This window comes from Pipistrellus kuhlii, unplaced genomic scaffold, assembly GCF_014108245.1.
Source record: "Pipistrellus kuhlii isolate mPipKuh1 unplaced genomic scaffold, mPipKuh1.p scaffold_m20_p_13, whole genome shotgun sequence".
NCBI classification, from domain to species: Eukaryota; Metazoa; Chordata; class Mammalia; order Chiroptera; family Vespertilionidae; genus Pipistrellus; species Pipistrellus kuhlii.
In genome coordinates this window covers 35,101,074-35,116,663 of record NW_023425438.1, presented here as the reverse complement: position 1 = coordinate 35,116,663, position 15,590 = coordinate 35,101,074, and the positions used below count along the sequence as shown (strand labels likewise).

General features: G+C 37.1%; 1 protein-coding gene across 1 annotated transcript in view; it reads right to left on the bottom strand.

The window, feature by feature from the left end:
• ANTXR1 (ANTXR cell adhesion molecule 1) overlaps window positions 1–15,590 on the bottom strand; it is a 206,561-nt gene that overhangs the window by 168,168 nt on the left and 22,803 nt on the right. Inside the window, exon 3 of the mRNA XM_036435582.2 lies at window positions 10,671–10,742. Within this exon, the coding sequence (XP_036291475.1) occupies window positions 10,671–10,742 (72 nt within the window). The remainder of the gene's footprint in view (window positions 1–10,670; window positions 10,743–15,590) is intronic.

Here is a 15,590-nt window from a genome sequence, read left to right as displayed (position 1 = left end):
TAAGTATTCCACAGATAAGAAACAAGATAACAGCATGCATATATGTGCAGTGAATTGGGTACATTATTTAATGCAGTAGAGGGGAAAAATCACTAAATTTAAATATTTTAATTTTGTGAGTTAAAAAGAATTCCACTGCCACCAACTACTTAATATGAATTTGGACAAATAATTCCATCTCTCTGAGAATAATTTTCCTTAGTGAAATGAAGCTAGTAGGTTGGATAAGACATAATAGTTATTTGACTTGTTGTTTTGTTATGCTTTGTTTTATAATCTTGCAAAGTTTATAAGAAAGTTGAAATTTTCAGTTAAAGATGATCTACACATTTTGACTCCCCCCTTTCTGTCCAAAATGATGTAGAAACAGCTAACCTAACATAATAGAAAAAAATGTTTGTCATTGCTGGAAAATAGGTAAGGATGCCATATGCGTACCAGACACTTGGAAGAATTCCTGCAAAACTGGAGCAGCTGACATCATGGTGAAGGAAGGACCTACCAGCCTGGAATTCCCGGACATGAGAAGAAAAGCCTGAGATTGGTGATGGGATAGATTATTAACATAGGGATCCAACATCTACACCTGATCATCTTCCTTTGGCTTCAGTTTCTTCCCTACCTTCGATATACTACTGAGTCTTCAGACTTTCCAGGGGAAAAAGCTACATTATGTACATCTAAACATTCCTGTCTTCTTTAGCCTGGGATCTTCACATTTCAACAAAGATTTACATGATGTCGGACAGACTTAGCCCAAAACCCATTACTGAAAAAACATACTTGTTTCTCTTTTGAGTCACCATACTAAGGAAATGTCTCAGAAGTTGGGAAGAAGAGGAACAATTTGAAGAATCTGAGAAAATTTCCCCTTTGAAATAAACTATTTTAAGAAACATACAAGTTTTCTATTGTAATTCATACTCATGATGAAGGTATTCCATCTCTAACACAATATCAGGGACACACACACACACACACACACACACAAAAAAAATTCAGGATCAAGAAAATATTCATAGGGTTGAAAGACATTTGTCACTTAAAAAATTTGAAATGGCAATGAAAAATATAAAACATTGATGAAAGAAATTAAAGGCATAAATAAGGGAAAGATAGTTGTGCTATGGATCAGAAGACATTGATAATACTATCAGGATGATAATAGGACCCAAAGTGATCTATAGATTTAATGCAATCCTTATCAAAAGTCCAATGGCATTTTACAGAAATAGAAAAAAAATTATCCTAAAATTCATGTGAAATCCTAAGGGACCGCAAATAGCCAAAACAATTTTGATAAAGAAAAAAAGTTAAAAGACTCAGACTTTCTCATTTCAAGACTTACTACAAAGCCACAGTACTCAAAGCAGTGTGGTACCAGTATAAGGAGAGACAAAATCGACCAATGGAATAGAATAGAGAACTCAGAAACAAAACTTTGCATATCTGATCAAGTCATTTTTGTCAAGGTGTTAACCATCTAATGGGGAAAAGGCAAGCTCTTCAACAAATGATGCTGGGAAAATTAAATATGCATTTGCAACAGAATAAAATTGGACTCTTATTTTAAACCACACACAAAATAACTCACAATGAATCAAGAACTTAAATGTAAGGGACACAACTATAAAACTCTTAGAAAAAAAAATAGCGCAAAAGTTTTATGACACTGAATTTTGCAATGATTTCTTGGGCTAGGACATCAAGTACAAGCAAACTTTTTGTGCATCAAAGGACACTATCGACAGAATGAAAAGATAACCTGTTGGATGAGAGAAAATATTTGCAAGTAATATATTATATAAAGGATTAATATCCAGACTATATAAAGAACTCTTAGAACTCAATGACAAAAAGGACCCCCCAAAAAATGGACAAAAGACTTGAATAAACATTTTCCTCAAGAAGATATACAAATGTACCAATGATTACAAAAAGGTATTCAACATCACTAATTACTAAAGAAATACAAACCAAAACCATAATGAGATACCATTTCACACCCATTAGGATGGCTGTTCTAACAAACAAACACACCCAGAAAATAACAAGTGTCAGAAAAGATGTTGAGGTATTCCTTGTAGATTATTGGTAAAATGTAAAATGTTGCTGCCACTGTGAAAAACAGGATGGCAGTTTCTAAAAAAAAAAAAAAAAAAAAAAAAAAAATCAAAAAGAATTACCATATAATCCAGCAATTCATTTTTCTACATCTAACCCTAAAATAATTGAAAACAGAAACCTGAACAGATATTTACATGCCAATGTTCATAGCAAAATTATTCACAACAGACAAAAGGTGGAAACAATCCAAATGCCCATTGACAGATGAATGGATAAACACAATGTGGTATACATAAACAATGGAATATTATTCTGCCTTAAAAATGAATGAAATTCTAATACCTGCCACAATATGGATGAAACTTGAAAATATGCTAAGTGAAATAAGCCAGACACAAAAGGACAAATATTATATGACTCCTCTTATATGAGGAATCTAGAATAGGCAATCCATAGACATAAAAAGTAGAATAGAAATTGCCAGGGGCTGGTGGGAGTTTCAGTCTAAGATGATGGAAAAGTTCTGGAGATGAATAATCGCACAACTTAATACCACTGAATTGCATGCTTAAAAATAGTTAAAATAGTAAGTTTTATGACACATGAATTTTACCACAGTAAAAAAATGCAATGGAAGCCATGAACAGTAAGTGGAATGCTGCAAAAACAAAACAAAACTTAAATTGTAGAATTACAGGACCAGAGTGAATCATTTGTCAAGAATGCAAAATAAATAAATAAATAAATAAAATAAAATAAAAATAGAGATTAAAAATTATAGTAGAATATAAAAGTTATTGGATAAATTCAAGACTATAATGCACGACAAGAAAAAGTAATAATAAGAGGAATAAAAGAAAAATTTTGTAAGCTGAAGAAACTTATTAAAATGTCAGATGAAATAGCTCAAGTCCTACACAAAGTATTACACAAAATTAATAAGAGAACCCACATCTAGACATATTCTCTTGACTTTTTAAAAATTCCAAAGATAAAGAAAAATAATTTTTACAAGCATCCAGAAGACAATAACACAAAGAAGAAAGCATTAAAGGGATAAACAGGTTATTTTATGTTGATTGGAAATATATTCCATAATGATAATACATGCGAGCTAAATAATTTAATATAAATTATAAAACAATGTGTTGGATATTCAAGTGAAACATAGTGGAAACTTTAAAATTATTTCTGTCTTCACAGATCAAGTAAACCATGATAAATAAAATTTATTCCATGAATGTAATTTTTCACTAGGAAATCATTTGATTTAAAGTTTTTCAAATGGAGAGGAAGAACAAAGATAATAAAAGAAGAAAGCTATAATTATCTTGATATGACCAAAAAGTATTTAATAAAACTTAACATTCATTTAATAAAAAAATTAAATAAAACAGGAAGAATAATTCCTTAATATAGTAAATAAAATACCTCTATGAACTCAATATCCAATGAAGTACATAATTATGAAATATAAGACATTCCCATTAAAATTTGAAATTTTTATTTGTAATAAGACACACAAGAAGATATAACAGCTATAAATATTGGAAAAGAGAATGGAAGCTATTAATTACAAATAGTACAACTATTTTACCTAAAAACCACTCCAAAATTAACTGGAAAGTATTGGAACCAATAAAATGTTTCATTAAAATGCTGAGAGCCTGGCCAGTGTGGTTGAACATGGACCGATGAACCAGGAGGTCAACGGCTCAATTCTCAGTCAGGGCACATGCCTGGGATATTGGCTTGATTCCCAGTAGAGGGAGTGAAGGAGGCAGCCTATCAATGATTCTCTGTCATCACTGATGTTTCTATTTCTCTCTCCCTCTCCCTTCCTCTCTCTGAAATCAATAAAAACATTTTTAAAATATGGAGTGAGAAATAAATGTATAAAACCAATAGTTTTCCCCAAAACCAGTTTTTCTTAACAATTTTGGGATCATAAGCCTTGTCTGACTGCAAATTTTAAAATTTCAAATCTCTCTGACTGCAAATTTAAAAAAATCATTTCACATAGCTTAGTAAAAGCTCATGGGCTCCAAAATTATAGGTTAATTGCTCTACAGTAAGTGGTAATTTAAAAAATACAACGACAAAAAATTATTCACAGTGGGAGGGAAAAACTTTAAAGTGCGTAGAAATAAATTTAGGAAACATTGTATGAGGCTGATCTAAAGAAAATATCAAAACCTTACTGAAGGCCATAAACAAGCAGTGATATATCCTTAAATAAGCTAGATATAGTAAAATGCAATGCCATTTTGCTAACATTATTCTATATTTTTTTCATACAATTCAAATGAAAAGTCATCAAAATATTTTGGAACATAATAAAAATCATTTAAAATACACATTGTAAGAAACAGCAGACAAAACAAAACACTAAACACCAGGGAAATTTTCACACAACATTAGAAGTGAGGAATGACTAGTCTTCCAGATGTTAAAACTAATTAAAATATGTAATTTTGTTCTAACATGGGAACAGACAGAAATGCGGTACATCAGAATAGAAAACAGCAATGGAGCCAAGTTTATGGAAGGGTTTAACTTTTTACATTGGTAGCAAATGATTATTCAGCAAAATGATATTGGAAAAACTGTCTAAACACTTGGAGAGAATATGATTCATCTTGGTATTACACTGTACTTCAGAATAAATTCTAGAAGAGGTAGAGATCTAAATGTAAAAAAAATTACAGTAAATACTATAAGTAAAGAGAGTCATAAAAGGACAATAACAGCCTAATCACAATTATGGTGCTAAATTTCTGAATAAAACACAGAAATAGAATTCAGCTCTACATTAAAATAATAATATATTACAACCAAGTATAACCATAAATGCAAGAATGATCCAGTATTAAAAAATATTATTAATGCATTTCACTGTATTAGTAGGTCAAAGAAAAATATGATCATCTCAATAGATGCCAAAAATGCATTTGATTAAACTTAATATCTATTCCTGATTTCTTTTAAAGTAAGAGTTGGACTTCCCTGACATGATCTCATTTCCAAATGAAACATTTAAACTATTTCAGTGAAGATCAGGAAAACACATTCCAGGGCTTTTTTTTTTTTTTTTTTTTAGGAAATTATATGCAGTAATTAATACTAAAATAATTAATTCTAATAGTACTTAAATTAACATTCTTTCCTTTATTATGCTAATGAAGAAGCCTAAAAATTTTGTTACAGTTTGTTTATTGCTTTGCAAACTGACGAAGCGAAGAAATCTTGGAAGAGCAAAGCACATGAGTTGGACCAATCCAGAATCCAGAAACAGAATGCTAGTCCTGCCATTTTTATTATTTGACTTTAGCAAGTTATGTATTCTCTACATTTCAGTGTCATTACCAGTAAAATTAAAGTAACAGCAGGTAAGGTGAAACAAACTTGCCCCTGCCTATCACACCTGCTGATTGCTAGTATAACAGAACTCTGAGCAGGATTAAAAAGCAAACACACCAGGGCTCTGAAAAGTAAACAAAGCAGGTGGATTGAGGAAAGCAGTTAAAAGCTGGAGGAATAAGGCACACAAACATGAACCCCAATTTGTTTTCCTCTTTTTTCTCATGCCTTTAATCTGAGTGTGGGTCTTAGTACATGGCAGTGGCATGGGATGTTACCTAAAAGGTCTAGAATGTCCCCATATTTCTGGCCTCTGGTGAAAGAGCACCTTGTGGCTAAAAGAATGCAGAGGAAATCTCCATTTTTATTTCTATTTTATTACTCCTGGCTGCTCCAAGGGTGGTCTAAGCAGAGAACTGTATGAAGCAAAGTGATGGCCAAATTGCCAGGAGAAACTCCAATTTTCTTGCTGGATGACTTGAAACGAGGGACCTCAGTGGGGAATATAGTATTGAAGAATGCTGGAGAGGAGAGAGCTAGAGAAGATGGTCCCTTTAATTCTGTATATGAAGTTATGTAAGTCCCAGGTTCATATTGAACTACATGTGGAGGATAGACCTAGTGCAGCTTAGCAAAGCCTTTGAAAATGGGACCGAGATAAAAACAACCACCCACAGAAGAAGTGAAAGGACTTGTGGTCTAAACCTAGCCAGGGTGATTTCTTACCAAGCAAAGAAAAAAAATTTCTCCAGAAGACTTGACTATGCTTAAGAGTCTAAACAACATAATATCACAAACTTCTAGGATATAATCTAAAATTACTCGACATACAGAGTACCTAGAAATGTGACCAATTCTTACGGGAGAAGACAATTAAGATGGCAATTCTGAGCTGTTGGAATTAACAAACAACTTAAAACAGTTATTAATAACTCTGTTGTATGAAGTAAAGGTAAACACGTGAAGTAAATAGAAAGATAAAAGTTCTCAGCAAGAAATAAATTTTTAAAAAAGAACCAAATAGACACTTTAGGACTAAAAAATACAGTATCTACAGTAAAATAAATAAAGAAAGAAAGAAAGAAAGAAAGAAAGAAAGAAAGAAAGAAAGAAAGAAACTCAATGGCAGAATAAAGATGACAGAGGTGAGAGTCAGTGAACATGAAGATAGATAAATGGGAATGATGTAATCTGAAGAACAGAAAGATTAAAGAAGAACCAAATAGAGGCATGTGGAATAATATCAAAAGGTCTAACTTTTGTGCCACTGGAGTACCAGAAGGAGAGGAGAAAATTGACAAGTGCAGAAAAATTGCTATAAATTCCCCAAATTTGGTGAAAGACATAGTTTATAGATTTGAGAAGCTCATCAAAGGCAAAATAAGGTAAACTCAAAGAAAACCATGCCTAGACACATCATACTCACACTGCTGAGAATTAAAGATAAAAATAAAATATTAAAAACAGTTAGTAAAAAATGGCATATTACATATAAAACAGTGAATCAAATGACCACAGAGACTGCATTAGAAATTGAAGTAATAATGGCTGTATAGGGATAGATAAGAAATAATACATAAAGCACTTAGCATGTAAAAGACACAAATGATATTGATTCTCATAGTAAATCTACATTTTGGCACCTCACATTTATCTATTCTGATGTACCATTTATTTTTCACTCTATTTCTTCAACCTTCTCATGGTTACCCCTATGTGATTTGATCCCAAGAACTGGATGCAAATATACCTTTGATATTATTTCTTTCTATTTATCCCAAATCTTTTGTTATTGTTGAAATGAGAATCTCTGCTAATTCATTCTTAAACAAGTTTTAAAAACTCTGTATGTTTCCTCAATCACTACATATAGTAATGCATTTTAAACTGTCTTACAGGGATATTGTGAAGATCAAATGAGATATAGAAAAAATATATACAAATTCCTGTGACCAACTAAAACACTGAAAGTCATATATTTCAGAAATAGTACCAGCGTAGAAGTTCTGACAGCCTAGTTCTTATAGCCACTTATATGAGAAAGTATTTTAGAGAGGTGGCTTCCCCCATTTTCACAGAGGTTGATAAGGTTGGGGATGTGTCAGGAAACCATGTCATGCTTTGTTAGTTGACTCACAGGTTAGGCTAAGCAGTCACCACATGAAACCCTTACAGCCTTTAGGAAAGCATTTCTGGCTGTTGTTTGCTACATTATCAGCCCTTAATTATTAAATCCTGCTTCTAGCAAACAGCACATTCTAACCTCTGTCTTCTCCTTCGCACAGGAAACTAGGGGTAGTGAAGTGAAGGCATAAAAAATTAGATTGAAAGTAGGATTCAGACGAGTACTTGGAACTAGCAGAACCAAAATGGATCTGAAAACCTGGTGTTCCATGAGTGTTTATAAATCTGTGACCTTCCCTCTGCCCTACCCAACTTCCCAAAGGTCATGAGCAGTAGCACACAAAATATCCACAAGGGATGTGATGTGTGAATTGGTCTCTTGACTAAACTCTTAGTCATGGAGTGGGTGGAATCATCACCAAGAAGCAGCACTAGGCAGCCTCAGGCTGTAGGAAAATGTGAACAGTGGATGAAAGGGAAGTTTTCTATGAATAAAAGACATCTCCATATAATGATGCCATCATTCAAAGGCTGAGAAAGATTAGGAGTCTTGAATAGAGACCCCACAGGATGAGAGACACTTTTTCAGAGCTTTTAAAAATTCTTGGCCAATATTTTTAAAAAAGATCATAGGTTCCTTGGGCTTTGTGATTCTCTGTTTTTTAACGTAAGGCAGCAAAACAGAGTGGGAAAATGTGGGGCCTGCGACCAGTGTGGGTTCTGTTTGCTATCCGTAGGAAGAAGATATTGCTTTGATACTGTTGTAATCTAGCCTAGTTATTAATAAATGCAAAGGGGCAAAGGGAAGGCCAAACATTATAGCCATTTGTGCAGCTTTGCTAGGAAGCTGCAGTTTAGATGCATGCTCAGTACATTCAAGGAGAAATAGGGAAAGCACCTGTCTGTCAGTCATACCTGGGAACAGGTCATTGGCCAGAGTAGGCACAGCCACTACAAGCGTGGGAAGATATAAGATGTTTAATCTCCTAAACAAAGGAGTTCACTCTCCTGGTTCACGCTCATGCGCTTTTGTGTTTTGGGGACTCTTGTTGCAGACAGTAAGTTCTCTTGGCTCCCCTGCATTCACCTACATGGCCCATCCACACAGGACTGACGGACTGCAACTAGCCTAACACTAAACTGGACCCCGCTTCACTGTGGAAGGAAAACTTTGAACATTGGCTTTCCAACTTTCCAGCTGCACATCTTCCAGGACTGGATTAAGGGAAATAGAACTTTGGAAACCAAGAGAGATAATTCCATGCAAATGAAAATTACTCATCCTCCGGTGTGAGTCTCAGAAAATTCTTTTTCTCAAGATATTGTTAAGGATCTGACCCCCAGCACCAGGTGGGGAAAGCAATCCTCCACTTTCACTGATAAGCGTTTCAGTTTCTCCTATTATTAATAAAGAATAAGAAACTTCTGTGTGAGGTTTTTTAAACCCTCATCTGAGGATTTGTTTTTTATTGATTTTAGAGAGGTGGGGGGGAGAGACAGAGCAAAACATTGAAGTGAGAGAGAAATATCGGTTACCTCCCATATGCTCCCCAAACCCACAATCTAGGTGTGTGCACTGACTGGGAATCAAACCACAACCTTTTGGTGCACAGGATGATGCTCCAACCAAATAAGCCACCCAGACAGGGCAGAAACTCCTGTTTTTAAAATAGGTTTCTGTTCATCTCAAATGCATATATGCATACCCTATATAATAAAAGGGTAATATGCAAATTGACCCTAACAGCAGAATGACCAGGAATGACCAGTCGTTATGATGCGCACTGACCACCAGGGGGCAGACACTCAACACAGGAGCTGGTAGTCATGTGCTCCCACAGGGAAGCTCCACTCGGCAACAAGCCAGGCTGATGGCTGTGAGCATAGAGGTGGTGGTGGGAGCTTTTCCCACCTTCTCGGCAGTGCTAAGGATGTTTGACTGCAGCTTAGGCCAGGGAGCAGACCTAAGCTTCAGTTGGACACCCCCTGAGGGCTCCCAGGATGCCAGAGTGATGTCTGACTGCCAGCTTAGGCCTGATACCCTGGGGACCTAAGTTGGCAGGTGGACATCCCCCAAGGGGTCTCAGACTGCAAGAGGGCATAGGCAGGGCTGAGGGGACCCCCCACCAGAGTTCATGTACTGGCCCCCTATAATAGATACTGCTGAAAGAGAAATAGGAGTTGAAAGCATCTAGATGGTATGAAGTACTCCTTTTGTTACAGATATGGAGAAAAATGGGGACTAGCTCCGATTTGCTGTGTCCTTGTAAAATCCAGAACACCTTACTCTGTCCTGTTAGTTTTAGAAGAAGAATGTTATAGGATAAAGTCTTCCTGCCCTCCCTAGACTTACCCTTTTTTCTTCCCTTTTTCCAATATGTCTGTACATAAGCCCCACATGTCCCCCCTCACCCCAACTCAATGGTGCATCTCTCATGGGGACCACATTAATTTTTAAAAAGTAAACAAAGTTTCATGAACTCAAAACTATCATCTCTACTCTTAATATACCATCCTAACTATGAACGAATGATAACATCTCTGTAAGCATTAGTTTTCATCTGCAGGTGGTAAAATCCAAAATAATATTTTTGTTAAGCTAGGTTTAACAAATCCTTTTATGTCAGCAGCATTTTCCCACACTTGATTCAAATTTCCTTTTATTTTGTGGTATTATAAACCCTCCCTTTCTCTTCCCTGCCTTAGTAATTATGTATGACAATATTTCAAGATCTTCCCTCTCTCACAGTGTGCTTATTATATGTTGAAACCTTAACCCACAAAATAAATCTAATTAAAAGAAAAGAAAATATAGTCCCCTAAGAAATGGTTTTGCTAACGTTTTGCTCCAAGTTAACAGACCAAGTCACCAATCAAATGCAAGATTTACCTTAATGTGATTTAGTCATTTATAAAATTTCACCAACATCAGGAAATTCCATCAAAATCATCACAGAGTAAACTAGCAGATGGATCAGTGTGCAAAGTTCAAGGCTTATGTGAAAATAGAGAACTATTAGATTAAAATGATCGACGGGTTAAGGTTGGCAGTAGGGCAGAAATAGGAGAACTACTTGAGGAAAGATGAGCATTTTTATGACAGGGAGGGGCATGCTTACCTATCTTCTGTTAGCTTCATTAGGGTTGTTCCTTGAGTAGAGAAGACAATAAAGGACATCCTTAGCTGTGGGCTGGAAAGGAAAAGAAATTCTATTAGGGCCAATAGAGAGACAGTGGAATGCCATTCTCATCCAGTCTTCCTCTCTGCCCTACCCCTTATATGAAGGCTGCCAAAACCGAGGACTTACAATCCAAGGGGCTTCCATCGTTGGTGTAAGCATTTAGCCAGCAGCTATGGACCAAAGAGAAGACCCATGTTGTCTGCCTGGAGACTGCTTCTGACTCAGCACCACCACTCAGTGAGCGTGGATTATAAGGAAGAAAGCTACAATTCATCACTCTCTGTGCTCTGTCTGAAGAAGTGTGTCCCTATGAGAGGACTTTTGTGTCTACAAAAAGGGGATTACAATAGACAGAATTTGAGAGTGTCTCCGCAGTCAATCTGGCGTACCCTATAAGGAAGAGAGTGTCTCAGATAGTTGCAGCTAGTTCCCATCAGCGATTAAGATCACACATGAGCTCCTTTGGCTCTGAAAGTAGGATCACCATCAGCTTTTGATTTCTACTTGGCTTCCCAAGGAGGTTATCCGATAAGGAGAGAATGTGCTATGGGCCACAAGCATATCATTCCAGTTGATAGTTATATTTCTCATTAGTAATTAATATATTGGCATGATTTTATACAGCAGTATTTGGAAGCTTTGTCAAGGTACAACTGATGAATTTTACTCTTTCTGGGAGTCAGAACAACTCTCTAAAGACCAAATATGCTCCTGTCTGCAGGATGGACTGTCAGACTGCAGGGCTGTCACTGGGAGGCCAACTGGTTCATCCAATAAGCACCAACCTATTTCTTCACAATGTAATACCCTCCCAAACATGATCTAGCCCCAACTATTATAGCACTCACTTCCTAAATGTTTCTCAAACCTGTCCCTCTTTTTTTTTCTTTTCTTCATCTCTTAGCTTAAGAACTTGACCTCAATTATCTGACCACTACAGTTATTGCCTGGGGATTACCTTATCTATCATCATTCCTTGTTCCCCTACCCCCAGAATTGTTTTCCTAAAATATAAATCAGATGTTGTCAATCATTTGCAATAAAACCTCTAATGGCTCCTATTGCTTCCAGGATGAAATCTACATTCATTACCTGCCATATGTTTGAAGCATCTTTGGAAACTGTTAGTATGGTATTTAATGCTTGGTAGGAGCCCAAGCAGTTGTGTATTGTGTATTGGTTTCGTGAAACAGATTTAGGTTCTCTGTGCATGACACCACACTACCTGTTACTACCTCACTGGTGCTGGCCCATGTCCTAAATAACAATAATAATGATCATACTAATTTTGGCCAAACTTATCAAGTTCTTACTATGTACCCGACATTACTGTTAAGTGTTTTGCCAGTATTATCTCAATACACTTAGAACAACTTTGTGAGATCAGTATTATTATTATTCTTACTTTTCACAAAAGAAAATTGAGACCCTGAAAGATAAAGGTCACACAGTGGGAGAATGGTGGATCTGGGGCTTGAAACCAAACATTCTCATTCTAGAACTTGGGCTCTTAAGCACTAAAGGGCACTGTCTCCCTTACAGAGAGCTCAGCTCTTGGGAAGAACACAGTGTTGATGTGGGAAACGCAGGTCTCCAAGAGGCTGTTGCTGTATGAGTCTGGGCTTAGAGGCATAATTTCGGAGTTCTCAGCATACTTAGCATGTGAGTAAAACTGTTCAAAGAAAGTGTCAACAGCAAGGAGGAATGTGAGCCAAATTTGAAATCAACCTCAGCATTTACAGGCCTGGCTCTGGTCAGTGAGATGAAAGGAGAACTGGAAGCCAAAGGAGGAGAAATTCCAAGGAAAGATAAACCTGACTCCATGGGGTTCCTCTATCCAGCTGAAGAAGCTGCAAGGCGTTCACTGGCTCTGTCCTCTAGGGCACCATGTAGAGCCTTGGTGAGAACAAGCAGCTGGAAGGTGGATATAGCAGCCAGTTGGCAGTGAGTTAAGGGATGAATAAGAAGCTAAGTGGCCAAAACAGGTTTGGCTCAGTGGATAGAACATCAGCCTGCGGACTGAGAGGTCCCAGGTTCGATTCCGGTCAAGAGCATGTACCTTGGTTGCAGGCACATCCCCTAGGTGCAAGAGGCAGCTGATGGATGTATCTCTCTCATCAATGTTTCTAACTCGCTATCTCTCTCCCTTCCTCTCTGTAAAAAATCAATAAAATATATTTTTAAAAAAAGAAGAAGAAGCAGCTAAGTGAAATAAGTCAGTCAGAGAAAGACAAGTATCAGATGATCTCACTTGTGTGTGGAAACTAATGAATCAAAGACAAAATAGGTCCAGAGACTATTTCAGAGGGGTGTGTGTGTGTGTGTGTGTGTGTGTGTGCAATTTCACTAAAGAACTTATATGCACATATAAGGAAGGCTTGTGGAGGAGGCAGGAGTAGGGTAGAGGGTGTTAATGGGAGAAGAAAGGGGACATCTGTAATACTTTCAATAATAAAGATAAATTTTAAAAAAGAAGTAAGAATATGGAGACAGATAGAGTCTTTAAGGATATTTGAGTGAGAAACCAGTAAGATATGTTGGTATTGACAGGAACACATGACTAAGATATTTGTTGTTTCTCCTTTTTTCTAAAAAAAAAAGGGGCAGTAGAGATTAGTTTGTGTCTATTAACAGTGGAAATGGAGGCAGGGGAAAGGTATAGAAAAAACTAAAAGAAGAAATAAAGACCTGGAGGAGACTGAAAACAGTGGGATAAAATGACTACAATGCGGGAACTGGCCTAAAGCAGTGGGGCACTTGAATCTCAGAGACGATGAGAAGGACATGCATGCATCTTGTGATAATGCATGGAACTTGAGATAATCAGTTGTCTGCTATTCTCCAGGTTCCTGGTGAAATAGGAAGTGAGGCTCCTTGCTGAGAGTGATGGGTGTGAAGTGTAGCTTGGAGGCTTAAAGAAAATGGTGAAGTTAGACTCACTATTAGGACAATGTGAAGGGGTTGGAATAAAGACAAATAATAGGACTTCAAGTTTCAAGGATCTCACTGAAATGAGAAATGATATACATATTTATACCATTATCAATCACTGTTATTGAATAAACTTCTCCTCTGCCGTATCAGTTGCCTAAACTATTTATTACAATGATAAATAAAAACCAGTCATCCCTTTTCAAAATGTACTCACTTACTCCAAATTATTGACTGATCATATACAAAGTGCCAGGCACTGTTATGTCAGGCACTCTTATTAAAATGTTGGTCTTTCAATGAAATAGTCTCTCCTGCTTGGAGTTTGCGTGACAGTAATGTCTTGGTGCCACACTTGGATGGGGCCCATAGCCAGGGAGGACAGTGTCGATAACCAGAGGAAAGTGCCATGAGGTCTGGGTTAGGTCAAGTCAATGCTTCTCGGTTTCTTTATCTATGAAATGAGAGGATTGGATTAAGTGATCTCATAGCTCCCCTAACCCTCCCCTCTAACTTCCTTTGATTCTAAGACACCGAAGTGTCTGGAGTTGCTAAAGGATCTGGCAAAGAGAAGTGTCCAGCACCCACTCTAAATTGGGTGCTGGGCTAGTTGGTTTGCACACGTTTTCTCCCATAATTTTTACATGCAAACTAGGGTCCAGCCGAGTTAATTACTAGGGTTGCACAATGGAGCTTAGATTAAAATCTGCATCTACCTAACTTCAAAGCTTCTTCCAGTAGATTCCTCCATTTCAGGGGGAACAGAAGGCCAGAAGGGCAGAGACATAGCAGATACTGTCTAATGTCTGGAGCGGATTTGTCTTCTATCACTCCACAGGATCGATGGGTAAAGCTCAGGAGAGGATATTTTGGCCCGATGACAAAAAGATCTTTCTGGAAACTGGAACTGTCCAATGGGCAGCAGTTTCTCACCAAAGCCATTAAAGTTGGGAGGGAATGCCTCTTGGAATAGATAAATCGGTAGATTGTTCCTTTCAATTCTAAACTTCTAGAAGTCTCTTAAATATTTTGCATTTAATGCCACCTGTGTATCTGCTTCTTTTTTTTTTCCCTCTCGACTTCCCGACTTCTCATTCTCCTCTCTCCTCTCAGCATCTGTTTTTCTCATTCATCAGGGTGTAGCTGCTTCCTGCTGCAGCTTCCAATTTTTGGTATCACAGAGAGGGTATATCCTTCCAAACTGGCAGGTAGGTACATGTTGAGATTATTAACTGAATTTGGAGAGAACATGTTTGTCATCACCCTGATCTCAGAGAAGAACTGTCTTCTGAGATAAAAAAAAACAACAACTTCATTCAAAAAGTGTATGGTTACTCATATTGGCTGGAAGACTTTACAGAGGCCATCAGCAGGAGAGGAGCTGCTTTATTATTATTTTTAATTTTTTAAAAGTTATTTTTAGAGAGAGGAAAGGAGGGAGGGAGGAAGGAAGGGAGGAAGGAGGAGGAGGAGGAACAGGAGGAGGAGGAGGAGAGAGAAAGAGAGAGAGAGAGAGAGAGAGAGAGAGAGAGAGAGAGAGAGAGAGAGAGAGAGAGATCGGAGTGAGAATGAAAAATCAATTGGCTGCCTCCTGTATACTTCTTACCATGGATGAAGCTGATTGGGAATGGAACCCACAACATTTTGGTGCATAGGATGATGCCCAACCAACTAACAGAGCCACTTTGGCCAGAATGAGAGGAGCTGCTTTAGAATTTACAATTGGAAACAATTTTACCAAAGACCTTGACAGCTGGCTTCAATGAAAGCTATTACAGTTGCTTATCCCAAGGAGGTTGAAATTACCTTCTTTCCTTCACTAGTGGGTGTCTATACTTATTGGAAAGTGGGACCTCCAAGATCCCTACAATGTTTAGAATGATGATGTTCAGAACTGCATTGTCCTCTCTAGGAAAGCAGTGTTGA